This window comes from Numenius arquata, chromosome 25, assembly GCF_964106895.1.
Source record: "Numenius arquata chromosome 25, bNumArq3.hap1.1, whole genome shotgun sequence".
NCBI lineage: Eukaryota > Metazoa > Chordata > Aves > Charadriiformes > Scolopacidae > Numenius > Numenius arquata.
This window is the reverse complement of record NC_133600.1, coordinates 4,717,419-4,732,930: the sequence shown is the minus strand read 5'-3', so window position 1 is coordinate 4,732,930 and position 15,512 is coordinate 4,717,419. Positions and strand designations below refer to the sequence as shown.

Below are 15,512 nucleotides of genomic sequence, written 5' to 3'. Positions count from 1 at the left end.
GCCACAAAGACAGCGGTTAACAGCGCCCCCGGCAGTTACTAGAAGCCTGTTGGGCTCCCGATAAATCTTTTATCAAGAATTTTTAGGAATTATCAAGAATTTTTTTTTTTTTTTTTCAATTTTGGTCGGAGCCCCGAGTGCAGAGATTGGGGAATCATCAGCAATTCGGCCGTGACACTGAAGTGACACCCCCTCCCCAGTTGCGAGTCACCGGGTGCTTGGGGGTTTGGGGGGGGGTGTGTTTGTTTTTCAATCTGCCGTTGATAAAGTTTCGGAATCTCACCAAGGACTGACAGAAATAGTCTCGTATGGATTTAACAGACTCTCAGCCTGCTGGAGGACACAGAGTAAGCTTTTTTTTTTTCCCCAGGGTGAAAGAAGGAATATCTAAGTTCCTGCCACCCTATTTTTTTTTTTTTTTGAATATATAAAAGGAAAACATCTAGACTTGCCTCAGGCTTCCTTACTTCTGCTCAACATCTGTTTAAAATTCCAGTTAGTTAAAAATACCTATATATATAATATATATAATATATTTCTGGAATAAAAACACAAAAAGATGTACTGTACAAGTATTACGTAGAGTGCTTCAATTGGCTGTTATGTAGTTTAGCTACTTTCCTAATATCCAAATATTTAAATAAAAAAAAAAAACCCAACAAAAAAACCAAAAAAAGATCATAAATAATGGTAACAGAATAAGTAATGAATAAGAATAAAAAAAATTAAAAAATAGTCATCATGGTTTGAGCCAGGCATTGCTATCGAAATGCCCTTCCTGTTGCCCAGGAATCTCCCACAAAGTGAAACCAGACACACGCTCTGCAAGTTAGTCTCTATATTCTTTTAGCTGCTTTAAAATGCTCTGATCCTTCCTCCGTGCTAATCAAGTAATGAATTATAGTACTTTTTTGTGTGCTCAGAAATGCTATAGATATATATGTATACATATATATAAATATATATATTACATATATATTTTTTTTATTTAAAAAAAAAAAAAAAAAAAAAAAGCTTTGAAAATAGTGTTTACACAGTTGCCTTTTTTGACTAGCCTTTGGCTACCGAAGGCCCTGGGGCTGCTTTTCCGCTTGGCCGAGTAGGCGCGTTTGCTCGGGGCAGGAGAAGAGGCCGAGGGGGCGGGAGGACACTCGAGGAAACCAACCTGAAGACAAACACGGCAGATTCGCTAAAGGAAGAAGCTTTTTTTTTTTTTTTTTTTTTTTTTAAACTCTACGAAGCGGCTGTCACGAAGCAGAGTCAAAACCGCCAAAGGGTTTCCCCCCCCCAGCTCAGAAGGTGGCAACGCAGGGACCTGCTTCCCAATCACTGGGGGGGGCAAAAAGGAGGGGGACACAGTCATCGCTCCCCGTCTCAAACAGCAGCCAATAATTTGGTAGGTTGGAAAGAATCGCTTTACCCTTAGCTCTGAACCTTCCTCCCCTGCCCCCCAAAAAACCACCCCCTTTTCTAGTGCAAAGGATAAATTGACAACTTAACGCTGGAGCTTTGGTGGGGGGGAAAGGGTGGGGCCGGGGGGGGGGCTCTGGAGAGGAAAAGGCTGATGGAAACTCCTTCCTCATTAATGGCAATGAGTGGATAAGGGGTGACGAACGGCGCGACGGGGAGTAGGGGGCTGCAGCGCTGCAAGCTCAGAACGACAAGCTTTACTCATGGTACAGGTTGTACAGGACGGAGCCGCTGCTTCCCGGCGGCTCCTCTTCCCACACCACTGACCCATCGGACTCTCCAGTTGGGCTGGGCTCCAGGAACAAGCGTCATTCCCAGGCTCCCGGTGTCCCCTCCGTGTCACAGCCGGTCCATCCTGAACGTGTCCTCTGTGGCGGGGTCGGTGAGGACCATGTCTGGGTCGTTGAGCATGTGAAGTCCATCCAAGGTTAAAGGGTCAATTTTGAGTTCATCCAGAGGGAACTGGGAATCCGCGTCGAAGCTGACGTCTCCCACTCCTGCCAAGGAGCTGGTCAGTTCTTTTGATAAGCTGGGAGGGGATTCTCCCGTCACTGCAGGGAAGAGGAAGAGAAAGGTGTCGGGAGGACTTAGCAAGTGATATTCTCCAGGCAGAGGAGTCATAAAACAGCTCGCAAAAATTCGGGAATAATTTATCGAACTAAGGCTGAAGTTCAGGTGAGAAACATCCATCCTCCTTTCCAGCTGGATGAATTACACATTCGTCGGAGCGTCTCAAAGCCACCACAATGACCCAACACCAGGCACAATTCATATACGTGTACTCAGGGACCATAAAGTGGCATCACTCGAGTCCCTTTTCTCTCCCTCGGCTTTAGGAGGAATAACCTTAATTTACTAATTAAGTGACTCTAATCAGCAGAGTCCTCGGGTGAAATCTGGACTGAGCTACACTTTCCTCAGTGGCCTGTGCAGAAAGTGCTTCCAAACGCCCAACCGTGCCCAGATGCGCCACCATACGTGACACTTAGTGACACTAAACCCCTTTTGCTGCCGAGCTCCAACACAGCAGCAGAAGGAGGAGTTTGGTTTTCGCCGTTTCTCCCTCGCCGTGGTGGAGGGGGCAGTAAATTCAGAGGTAGGGAAGGGCCGTGAGACCATCAGTGCTGCCGTCACGGCTCTCCCTGTTTGCTGGGACCAAGGAAGAGCCGTCGGGATCCCCGGCAGGCGGGGAATCCGCCAGACCGGTACCACGAACTGGGAAACAAAACCTTCAAAGCCAACACCAGCCCTTTTCCCTTCTCGGCTGGCAGCGAGCCGTTGCCCGAGGAAGGGAAACACCGACAGGGGGGGATGGCTTTACTCCTCGGATAAGTCTGGGTTGGGTTTTTTTTTTTTTTTTTTTTTTTTGTTTTTCCTCACCTGTAAGAATGATGTTGGGGATGTTTCCATGGCTGGAGTAGTTGAGCTGCTGCGAGTCCTGCAAGCTGCCATGACTGCCGGTGAGTCCCATCATGGCTGCCTGGGAGTAGTTAAGGGTGGAACAAGGGCTGTACAGGCTGTTGGAACTAATGGCGTTTTCTATCATATTAAACTGTTCCAGCTGAAGACCAAGGCACAAAGGAATTATTACTTGTATCCATCAGGAAATACAGCAAAACAACTTACAAAGCTCAAGTAGGGGGAGTAACGTTGAAAGAGACAGGCAAACAAATTCATCTTTAGGTTTCGTTGATCAAAATACGGTCTAATTTCACTTTACTGCCAAATTCAGAGTGCAGGGGGGATGAGGAGAGGATGGATGCAAAAATAAAAGCGTTGCTTTTGATACCGTAAGAACAGAAGAAAAGGTAGCTTTAAAGCAAAGTAAAAAAAAACCAAACCCCTAATTCATGCTACTACCTCAGGTATCTGCCCATCGAGCATTGCCTCTGAGAAGCCAGCTCATTTTTTTTCTGGTACCAGAGCGTATTTTGCAGTTGAATAAATTAACACACTGCAAACTAACGAAGGCTCGGGGCTGCCGGTTTGGTTTAGGGACCCTGCACGAGCCGTTTGCCAAATTCAGGAGTAAATATCGTTCCCACCTACAAGTGAATCCTTCCCAAATGCAACCAACCGTCAGTGGGGTTTTTTTTTAATTTCATTTTCATTATTTTTAATCCAATAAACTTGGCAGAACGCCTTTAAAAACATCCGCTACGATGGCTAAGAGGGAGGAAGGGGCAGGAAGACCGGGGAGGAGAAAAAAAAGGAAGAAGAAAAGAAATCCCTGAGTATTGCAAACTAAAAATAACAGAAGTAAAACTACATGGACAAAATGTGATCTCAAATAAAATAATCAGAACTTGGTTTATATTTATTTTAAGCTGCAGGGGGCCGAAATATAGCTGAAAATCTGAGATGAATTTGCTCACCTGATGGGATAGGGCATTAGCCTGCCTAGCTGTCATCTGCTGATCATAATAGGAGTCACCAAATACACTCCCCAGAATGGAAGAATGCTGAAAACAAAACAGAGTCTTTATGGTGCAAAAATCTCACAAACAGGCGTCCCCACGGCGTGCGAGTGACTCCAGCCTTCCGACTGTTCTTCTCAGCATTAATTAGCAGCGCCCTTCATCATTAACCACCACTAACCGTCAGCAAATTGATCCAACGGTCGGTGTTTCCCTCCGAGACACAAACCCTTCCACGTTACGCCGCCTTTTCGGTGACACAAAGATACAGGCAAGTGAAACCAAACAAACTTCCTCGGGGAGGACGTACAACACGTAAAACTTCTGAGTTATGAAAACAGACGAGCGCGTCAGGTAACACGGGAAATCAAATCGCTCTGCACCTTCGGCTTCTTTGGGAATTGGTGTTGGTTTTTGGTTTTTGTTGTTTTGGTTTTTTTTGGTGAAAGACAAACCCCACACAGAATTCAAACTGCACGTTACAAGAAAATGCGACGCCAGGCCACTCACAGCTCGCTGTCTCTGCGACCTCGTGCTCACCGACAGCCGGCTTCACCGAGACAACAACGTGCCGAGAGCAAAGTGACATTTTAAAGTCATTTCACTTTAGCTGCGGCTCAGGAAAGTTAAGGAGAAAGCCCTGGGAAAGCACATTATTGGCAGTTTGAAGGCAAGAATCTCGGGAAGAATCCCTCAGCCTTGCTAATTTACCGCCCCCTCCAGCACAACAAGCATTTAGCAGTTATTCTCCATCATTTATCATTTAAAAAGTCATTTTAAAGGTGAACAAGAATTTGAGGTCAGTGTTTTAATACTATTCAGTGCTGGCCCAAAGAATTGTCAGATATAAAAGAAATCACAGAGAGATCGCTTCCTACTTAAAACTATCGCAAATCCCGAGACTCCAGTTGAAAACAAAACATCTGCTGACAGCATCTATAAAAGATGGTGTCTATAAAAGACAATTTGCACCGAGAGTTTGTATCAATCTTGAACAAAAATAATTCAGTGCCTCGTATAGCATTTTCCAGCTGTTCTAGCTACGCGTTAAAAGAGGAAGGCTACAAATTTTCCCCTTCGAAACCTAATCAGCAAATGAAATTAAGCGAAAGCCCAGGAAATATCAGAGCGGAGTCACAGCAGCCGCCACAAGCTAAAAGCACTGAACGCGGGCAAAGATCGAGATACTCAAAACCAGGATGATGTCCACAACAGCGAACATAAAAATTTCAGCAAACGTCACATTTTAAGCATTCTCCCTCCTACAGGATTAGTATACCTCAGCGCAGCTTATTTGCAGGTTACATGCAAGGAAAAGAATAAAGTCTTGTATTAAAAAAACCCACCCTAAATTGCCCACAACCTCCACGAGAGGAGACTATGGGGACAGAAGCCACAAGATATTCCTTTAAAGCAAACAAAAAACCTTCCCACCTTCAGCCAGAATCCTCAGCCATCACATTATGTGGCCGCTCGTGGAGAAAATGTGGCCCGAAGGGAGGAATTCGCAAGCCCGAGGAGGGGACTCGGCGGGGGGACGGCGGCTGGAAGCTCAGCGCGTGCCGCGGCGCTGCCCAACTCTGCCGAGGGGATCCCAGTTGGACCAAGAACTGCCCCGAGCATCGCAGCGAAGCTCTTTCCTCCGGCTGCGTGCGAGGGCGCGGGCTGGGTTTGAACGGTCTCGGAGAAAAGGGATATTTGCCGCGGAGCAGCGCTGCTGGATAACGGCAGGACCGGGAGGAGAAGCCTCAGGGATCTCCACGTGCTGCATTTTAAAGCACGACACCGGCAGAGTCGGAAACGGTGCCCGATAACTGCCTCCAAATCTCCGCCGGAGAAGGTCATACGGTAACTTCTCGGTAAGAAATGGTTTAACTAAACGAAGGCAGCTCATCCTTAAGGCTGATTAAATACAGCTCAAGCCAAGAATAGGGTTTTATGGACAAAAATAAGATTTTGATTCACTTCCCTGGGCATTTATGACCTGTCACAGCGATGACCACAGAATAATGACATCTTTGCAGCTTCACACCCTACTCCATGCCTTCCTTAGAACAGGTAAAAATGGAAAAGGGTTGTAATTGGAACCAATTCTCCAATTTATCATCCGGTCCTCAAAACTGCAGTGGCCGCTCTATCCCTCATAAAAGGCAGGGGGATGAGGAAGTTCTCAATCACCACAAGCAAGAGCCACCTCACACCTGACAAGCAAGAAAGCAAAGCGCTACTTAAAATAGCCACACTTTTCCTTAAACCACGGCTATCTTACTTGCTTCCCAGGCACATTCTGATCAACTACTCAAACTCCACATTATTCAACCTGCTACACGTGTTACTTCGTTAAAAAGAATGGAGTCAAGAGTTATTCGAGAGCTCCAAAGCGGATCAAGGTTTTGGTTGTTGTTCCTTTAACTTCTGACATTTCACGTTTACAGGAGCTTTTCAGAAGTAGGGCAAAAACTAAAGTCTTTGCATTCCACTTAACATGTTTCCCATCCTAAAAAGTTTGGGCAACGTGAAAAATAATAAACAGGAGAGCAAAATCTATTCGTGCAAGTCTAGGTTAGTAACTCCTAACAAAACATACAACCCGTATTTATTCCTCAGCTCTGAAGTATATGGGTTATTACATCTGTGAGCACTGAAACTCCCAAAGGAAATCAACTGGAAATGTCATTACTTCAACACTTCAGAGTTCTAGAATAATTTATCAACAACTCTGTGAAAAACATCTTGCTAACACCAGCTCCTCCAGAACCACTAGATGAGGTCTGTTTTGTCAACAGTACATCTTCTGGGGTTAATGATGTGGTGACTGCAAGGAAAAAACACAAACCCAAACCACAAAACCCCTGGCTTAAATTATTCATCTAAAAATACATACCATATTATCCAGTAAACAGCCATTCTACTAAAAAAAAAAAAAAAAGCAAGATTTCTAGCTAATTGGAACAGTGTGCCAGGTGTTAGAGGAGAAAAGCAAAGTAGGAATAAACAAGCCGTTGTCGATGAAAAGCCATGCAAACACCAAGGCGAGAACTACAAGCAGAGCTTTTCAATTCGTGTTTGAACAGGAAGCCCTTCGTGTAACAAACACACATCTGAAAACACGAGAGCAAATAGATTTGGAGATGTGGAAAAGATTAAAAAAAAATAAATAAATAAACAAACAAAAAACTTCTGGTGAATGAACCGTACGTGATAAAAATCAAACCGCAGATTTCTGTTTTGAGAGCGTGTCACTCCTCGTACGGATACGCTGCAGAAAGGTTTAACCTAAAATTAATCAGAGAAACGGGGAGCAAGGGGAGAACACCCACCCGGTCACACCTTCCACTCGTCAGCCAGTGCCAAACTGGTCCAGAATGGGTACGTTCTGCTCTTGGAACCAACCTGCCTCTACTCCTGGCAGAAAACTCTACAGGCTGATGGATCCTGCTGGTTGGGAGCTGCCCCGTAATCACAACCAACCCCGATTTTTCTTCCCCCATTGCTTCTCTCCACACTTAATATTTGTGACCACCGCCACACACGGCTCGCTCGCCACAACCAGCTTTTGGTCACTGATAGAGGCAAGAAAAGCTGTCTTATTTTTAATTTAGCAAAAATACAAGAATTGTGTGGGTATTTTTAAGGGGCCACTACTCAAAGTAAGCAGTATTAATAAACCCTCTTCTCTCCAGGCAGAGTTAGGGTGTCCCCCCTGAAAACAGCAAGAGTTTACATAAGGATAAAACAGGCCCAGCAGGAAAAATTACAGCTGAGTGTGCGCTCCACTGGGGGGTGCCCGCTGCGCCCCAGCACTTTGCACTGACCAGTGGCAACGAGCCCGCGGACAAAACCAAGAAAGAGTTATTGAGAAGCCAAGGGGGAAAGAAAAATCAACGCAAAAATCAAAAATGAGGTGCCCTGCCCAAATGAGAGGTGGAGCTGAGACTTTGCAGCAGGACTGGCAACGGCTTTGCTCTACGCGACAGCCTGGAGGAGTCAGGTCGCTTGTTTTCTTTGAGCCACACACAGAACCCGGCAGAACTGGGAGAAGCAGGCGGAAGAGAGAGAAGTTAAGAAGCAATTAAGCAAGGGTTAGGAAAATCCAGACAGTCCTGACGCTCGGATCTAATGCTGAGCTTACCAGTGACCTGTCTCTGGCTAATGGCAAGGAGAGGCGAAGCTTCTGCTTTGGAACCGGGAAGGGGCAGCACTTACTTAGACAGGATCCTCCTTACAGCCTTCAACGGTAAATGATGAAACACAAAACGTATTTTCAGAGTCTTTTGTGATGCTCCGGAAGAATTCCCTGCACCTCGTTTCTCCAGGTGGGATTTAGGAAAAGGGCAGCCCACGTGGAGCTGGTTTAGCAGCATCGGATTATTTCTGCACTGGAAATGCACTCGCTCCCCCACATTAGGGGCACCCCTAAAGGCTGCCTTCTTTCTAACTGTCTGGCTGCTGGCAGAGAAAAATTCCCTTTTATCAGTTTACACACACACACCAAGCTCTGAGTTGCCTATAGGACACAGGGATGTGTGAGTATATACATACACAGGAATTAAAACCAGCCAGCGTGCAGGAAAGCGTGTTTACTAACCCCTTCCCTGCAAGCCCCAAGATACAACTGCTAATTTTAAGAGCGTTTTCTCCAGTGTTTTCTTTCAAAGTGTACACTCCCGTGTCAAAAAAGGTCCTGATAGAAATGCCTTTGGCCATACAAGTGGTATTTAGTGCCGCAGGAGTTATCCTGCTGCAGGGGACACTTCTTTCTCCTGTCTCCCTCCCTTGCACTCCCAAGCTCACCTGTCAGCTCCTACGAGAAGTTGCTAATTGAAAGGGGTCTACCTGGGGGTTCCGTCCCCAAAGAAAGTGGAGGGAAAGAAGCCATAGGATGAGGGGAAATGGTTTCAAACTGAAAGAGGGGAGATTGAGATGAGATCTGGGGAAGAACTTCTTTGCTGTGAGGGTGGTGAGAGCCTGGCCCAGGTTGCCCAGAGAAGCTGTGGCTGCCCCATCCCTGGAGGGGTTCAAGGCCAGGTTGGAGGGGGCTTGGAGCAACCTGGTCTGGTAGGAGGTGTCCCTGCCCAGGGCAGGGGGTGGGACTGGGTGATCTTTAAGGTCCCTTCCAACCCAAACCAGTCTGTGATTCTATGAAATCACTGCGTTTTAACAGTGTTCAAATAGTAGCGTTGCTCAACAAAAAGGCAATTCACCAGCTATTGAAAAACTCTGGAACTGAATGAAACTGCGAACAAGATGAGACACCGGTAATGCATGAGGCACACAGAGTTACAGTGAGACAACTATGGGTCAGTAATGGAGAGACTCAACTAAAAACAAACACAAGAAGCAAGGCCTGTGGAAGCACAGAGTCCCTTACTTGAGGGGAGCTGCCAGGAGAGAAGCCTTGATTGGAGACAGGAGAGGTGGGAGACTGGTTGGCTGGGGAGCCAGCATTACTGCGGTACTGCTGGAGTGAAGCCTACAGAACAACACAGAATTAAACACCATGGGATTGATGGAAGGTTGGAAAATTCTCAAACTTCTGGCGCGCACAGCTGGAGGAAGCTGGGAGAGACCATCCTCTTCAGCAACTCTCGCGTCTGACCGAAGGGCTGAGAGCAGGGCAGGGCTGTCGTACAAGCAAAACTGGTGAGATGTTTCCTCACTGTTCTCAGTTACGCTCAATTTAAAAAAATAAAAATAAAAAAAAAGCTGGTCAGCCAACGATTTAGGGAAAAAAAAAGTCTTGAAATCTGGGAATAACTCAAAAATAATGTAATTTATTCTTTAATTCAGCTGCCATACCCACACATCCTTAACCTGTGTTTACCCTGCTCCGGGAAATCCTCCCTGTTTTACTCTGCCTAGTCCTGAACAGCCTGGGTGCGTTATCAGGATACAAGTGTGTAACCTGGAATCCTTCTCAAACCTGCGTTTTACCCCCGGACACGGAACAGACACTGTCTGAGAATTCACACGATGTTTTGCAGGTTTATATTACTGCTATTTACATCGTTCTCAGTCTTCTTGAGAACGCATTTTCAAAGATTTACCTTTTTTTTGGTCATAAAGAACCCTGGATTTGAACAAATTAATTATCTTAATGGCATTTAGGTAGAATGTTGCACTAATTAACATAAATAATACAGCTTTTCTCATTATACTTCCTTTAGAAATTTAACAGATGATGGAGGAAAACCTGCAATCCAGGTTCTAAGAAAAGGAGTAATTTAACCAGAGCGCTCTGCAGTGTGGGAGAACGCTGCCCCACCACCGCTTCCTGACACCCAATTCTGGAAATCCCCAAAAAAAATACGTCTTTGTAGCCCTGCGTTGCTACTTACACACTTTAAGCAGCCATCCAAACTACAGCAAAATTAATTTCAATATTGCTTTACATAAACTAGAGGTTGCCGGTGAGAGCGTAACGCAGCTCAGACGGCTTTTCGATAAACTAGTCTTAAGTTGAATTATGAATGATTCCAGTTGCTTTAAAAAGACAAGCACAGCACCCTAAAAGTTAAGGTCATAAAGAAGTTTAGGATGAGGAAAGCAACACAGAAAGCAAAGAATGAAAATCAGAATTATCTGTAGCTACAGGAGTATCAGAATCAAAACGTGGGGACACATTTTGAGGGGGTCGGTACCTTCCCACTGCTGGATTTGTCCTTCCCTCTTCCCCTTCCAACACGGAAAGAGAAGCGGCTTCTTTCAAGAAGCACTAATCGGCACAAATCGTTAAAAAATTCATCCACTAATTAAAGCCACGATCAAGTGCTAAGATCAATAGACACTGATTTCTTCTCATTCTCAAACCAATTACTGTCACTGTGACACTGCCGGGAGGACACAAGAGGTCAGACAGCTCAGATCCTACGCAGCAGGGCAGAAGGAACGGAGAACAAGCTGTGAAATTCTTCCCTCGGTAGCCTGGAACCCTCCTCCTGCTCTGCATTTTGGGTTTTTGTGTGCTAAGACAGACAGAACATTTCATACCAGACCATGTCGAAACAAGCCAGAAAAGAAATCTGTCCATAAACCCTCGGTATACGAATGCACACACTCCATTTCTTCTGCGCACCTGAAGGCAGCCACAAATCCAATTTTTGAAGGTAATAATGTATGGTCTAAAAGTCCTTAGAATGAAAGGGTTCTAAATATAGGAAGTATAGAAAATACCCGGTTCTCTCCAACTTTTGGAAAATGTTTGTTAGCAGGTTTCTTTATCGAATTTCTGTTAGTTCCTCTCTCGGGTCTGTAGCACAGCGCGTAACATACGCTGTGCTGGGGGTGCGTGACATTTAACAGCCTGAAAACGGCAGCAGCAAGATACAAAATAAATGCTGATGTATTTAAGCTGGTCCGATCAAACACGGAGTTTTAAGGGACACCGTTTTATGAAACTAAGGCCTCTCTAAGCATACACTAAACCCCAATTTTCCTCTAGAAAAACATTTAAATGTGGATTTAAGCAAAATCATTTTAAGTCTACTTCAGGCTCTGCCTAAAAGTACATTTATTACAAGGGCTGTCCAGCTTATCCCTGCCACTACGCTGCATTTCTCCAGGTTTTCCGAAGGAAAGCTCGCTCCCTTCCAGCCCTGCCTGCGCTTACCGAGTTGATGTCTATTCCCATGGAGGGCTGGGTCTGGCTGCCCGGGGGGGACTGCGGGATGGTGGAGGGGACGGTGACGGAGAGCGGCGGGAGCTGCGTTCCTCGCTGAAGGCCCGAGCTCTGCATGAGAGGAGTGTTCTGAGGCAGGGTACTCGCCACCTGGGGCTGCTGCTGCTGCTGGGAAGTTGTCTGGGTAAAAAACGGGTAGGGGGGAAGCTGCTGCTCCAGAGACAACGCATCCATAGCCACGGCCTGAAAAAGAACAACCAAAATCGTCTGCGCTGGCAGGTAGTTTCATTTTCAAGCACATCAAGTTTCACCCCAAGTAAACTTGTACTAAGTCAATCTCATCTTGCATTTAAAACAATCTTACCAAAAGGTTCAGAAACAGTCAAGAACATGTTTCAAAAATCTTAATATCACCTCCAGTGTACAATAAACAAATACTCTAAAAGCCCAGCTGAAAGCCCAGGTCAGGAATTGACAACCCATGCAGTCGCGCGGTCACACTTATGAAATCAATTAAAAAAGCTAATTGAGCTTCTCTCATCAATTAGAGAAGCGTCTTTCAAATTTCACAACTAACTTTGGGACAATACCGTTACAGAAAAGCATCCCAATAGATGTTTTTTATCACAGTTCTGGAAAAGCAAAAGTAAAACCTGTCCCCTCTACAAACCACTCCCTTTTTAAGGCTCTGAATTAATGAACACATTTCACTGAATTTCACTGAATTTTTAGAGTTGGAAGGGACCATAGAGATCATCTAGTCCAACTCCCCTGCTGAAGCAGGATTGCCCAGAGCACGTCAGAGCATGTTACTCAGGGCTGCATCCAGGCGGGTCTTGAAAATCTCCAGAGAAGGGGACTCCACACCCTCCCTGGGCAGCCTGTTCCAGGGCTCTGGCACCCTCACCGGGAAGAAGTTTCTTCTCATATTTGAGTGGAACCTCCTATGTTCCAGCTTGTGCCCGTTGCCCCTTGTCCTGTCACTGGCAACCACTGAAAAGAGTCTGGCTCCCTCCTCCTTCAACCCACCCTTTAGATATTTATAAGCATAAAGCATACTTATAAGCATTTAAAGAAGAAAATTACAGAACAAGAGAGATGAAGTTACAGTCGGCTCGTCCCCAGGTAGAGTGAAACAACTCATCTGGGATTAAAAAAAAATTAATTCTCCAAGTAAGTTCCTACCTGAGTGATCGGTGACAGCGGGGAGAGCGTCGGAGACATCTGCTGTGACTGTGGTCGCCGTGAGTCCGCGCCCAGGGACAGGGGACTGACGGTTGGCTGACGGTGCTGCTGGGAAGGGGCTGGCGTCGTCGTCATTCCTGCCAGGAAGGAAAAAAACACGGCTTAAACGGGAACAGAGCAATGGATTATTGATACTTGTATAGAGGTAATTACCTAAACGATGAAAAATGAAAGGTCTAAGTGGACAACCACTTAATGCAAAGTGCTGAATACACCTTGGCCAATCAGGCTGAAACTCGTTACATAATTTACAATTAATTTTGTCAGGCTGAAGAGCACGAGGGTGGGAGAAAGATCCCTGTGGTTTATCCTGGACCAGGATTCGTGCACAGAATCCGACTCTAAACCAAAACAGGCAGAGCAGCTTCGGGGCTTTACAGAAACCACGGGTATCGTTCTCACTCCCGGGCTGCACACACTGATCCCAGGAAAAGCACATTCTGCTCCATTTGTAAGGGCTGAAACTTCAGGAAGAAGATAACAGATCATATAACAAGGCTAATCAGAAGGCACTTGAGATATTATAAAAGCAAACACTTATTTAATGGAAAATGCAGAAGAAAAACTGGTTACACAGGAAGTACTCCATTTTTAATGGCATAGCAGCGCACAGGAAGGCAGGAAATATCCTTCACACTCTAAAGAGCCACGACCGAGGAGGCTGTAGGGATAAACAATTCAAGTATTGTCATTTTCTTCAAATTCAAGACAAAGATCGGGAAGTTCTGAACCCTCCCCTATTTTCTGCCTCACCCTAGAGGAACCGAGACACCCTGGAAAGTGATTTCAGGACAATCTGATGAGTGAGCTGTTCTCCCAGAGCTGCCAGAAAGGAGGAATTCACAGGAGCCTGTGAGCTCCCAGGCACTTGGCAAACGTTCAGGGCTTCCAGGCAAGCTGCCAGGGAGCCAGGAAGCCCAGGCTGCCAAGGAGCCAGCAGGCAAACTGGCTCCAACTGCGCAGATTCTGAAGCCTGCCTGGCTTCCCCTGCCATGTTTTCAAAATCAACACCGTCTCACGGAACATGTCAGTGATCCGACAGACTCAAACGCACAAACGCGTACTCTGAAATTGCTGGTAGTTCTCCGTAACCTGACAGGTATTTGTTTCCCCACCTTTTCTTGGGGGCTGCTGAGGACATGCCTGTGCAACGCAGAGCTCCTGCAAAAGGTTCAAAAGCCTTTATGTTATCTTCTAGCTCTTTAGCCAAGAAAGAGAGGCAAGGAGGGTGTGGAAAAAAATCAGTTAAAAAAGCACCAAACACTGACTATGCCAAAGATTAAACGATGGGACAGTCTCCAAAGAGAAGCAGAAAATCATCAATGAGTGTATCTTTTTAATTTGTTATGTCTTTGATAGATCAGGGAATGTTTTCAAAGCAATTATATACTTACCGGTTTGGTTTTATACTATTTACTTTGCTAATTATGAGTATGGCAAAAAAAAATAATGTAGCGACTCAATCTGGCCTAACTCCACCAAAGTAGCTCATTTCTTTTTATACACACAATAGTTCTCTTCGCACAGACTCGGGAAGTTCTGCTTGAGAGACAGCCCATCTCTGAACCTTTCTAGAGTCTTTTTTGAGACCTGAAAACTTGTTAAAAGACACCGAAAGCTGCTGCCCTACTCTGTATTTCAGTGGTTAAACCGTCTTCTTGCTTCATTCTTAAATAAAACCCCTCAGTCATAACACTGCATTAACCTGATTAGAATTATTTCCTTTTCCCAATGTACGAGAGGATTTTTAAGTGGGGAAGGGAATCCTGCCTAACACAGGAAATACACTTGTATTTTTGGATACAGCGCCTCATTTCTATTCTAGGAATCAAGCGACTGCAATTGTCACTCACAAGAAAAAAATGCAACCACCTTCTCAACTATTCGAGTACGACCCAGTGAAATTATGTAAAAAATAGCAATCACCAGTTTAGGCTGTAAAGTTAAATTTAATCCTGAAATTATTAGGTGATCAGTATATTATAAACTGCCAGCATGGCAAATAATGTTTGTTTGAGGTTTTAAAACAAAATTATCAGTATTGCTGAAGTCCAAAAAGCACAACAAACACAACTGGGCCTCACCACATCGAACAGCTCAAACAGCAACGGTCCTTGAAAAGAACTTGCAACAAAACCTACCTCACTAGGGAAGCAACAATTTCACCACAAAGGCACCGCCGTGAGAGCAGTGAGAAATTAAGGTGTGCACTGGGGTGTTATTTCCCAAAGCCCTGCTATATTACGTAGCCTAAATATTCAGGATATTTTCAAAACTTAAGCTTACAAAAACTCGCAAGCCTTGTAAAGGCTCCACATTGTTCTTGATTGCTCAAAAGAGAAAATTTGCTTCAGATGAAGCAAGAAAGGTTCTCTCTCCAAAAGAATTCTCACACAGAAAAAAAAACAACCTAAAATTCTAAAAAAAAAACAAAAAAAAACAAAAAAACAACATTCTAAAGGAATGAAAACAAAAGGTTTACCTAATATATTTCCATAACACAAGTGCTGGTGGGGTTAAGGACAATGAATTAAAAAGGAAGGCAGCTTTGGATGCCAGTCTCTCCCGTGGTCTTATACACAAACAAACACAAAAAACAAACAAAAAACAAAGAACAAAGAAAAAGATTTGGGCACCAAGAGCACGAGAAAAATGAAAGACAATTTGTAAGTTGTAGAACTAAATACAGCTTTCTCACTTTTTTGTGCAGAAATGGCTTGATAAAGCTCACAACGAAATCTCAATCAACAGGGAAGTGCAAT

At 44.9% G+C, this 15,512-nt stretch overlaps 1 protein-coding gene across 3 annotated transcripts in view; it reads right to left on the bottom strand.

The window, feature by feature from the left end:
• Positions 1-1,228: 1,228 nt before the first annotated feature.
• Positions 1,229-15,512, bottom strand: part of CRTC1 (CREB regulated transcription coactivator 1) — a 44,234-nt gene continuing 29,950 nt past the window's right edge. For 2 of the 3 annotated variants that reach the window (XM_074163635.1, XM_074163634.1), the window contains 6 exons: positions 12,691-12,827; positions 11,497-11,748; positions 9,259-9,360; positions 3,846-3,932; positions 2,851-3,031; positions 1,229-2,021 (listed from right to left, as the gene is read on the bottom strand). In XM_074163635.1, coding sequence (XP_074019736.1) covers positions 1,810-2,021; positions 2,851-3,031; positions 3,846-3,932; positions 9,259-9,360; positions 11,497-11,748; positions 12,691-12,827 — 971 coding nt within the window. In that variant the 3' untranslated portion in view covers positions 1,229-1,809. The remainder of the gene's footprint in view (positions 2,022-2,850; positions 3,032-3,845; positions 3,933-9,258; positions 9,361-11,496; positions 11,749-12,690; positions 12,828-15,512) is intronic. The other variant, XM_074163636.1, reaches the window with a different exon arrangement.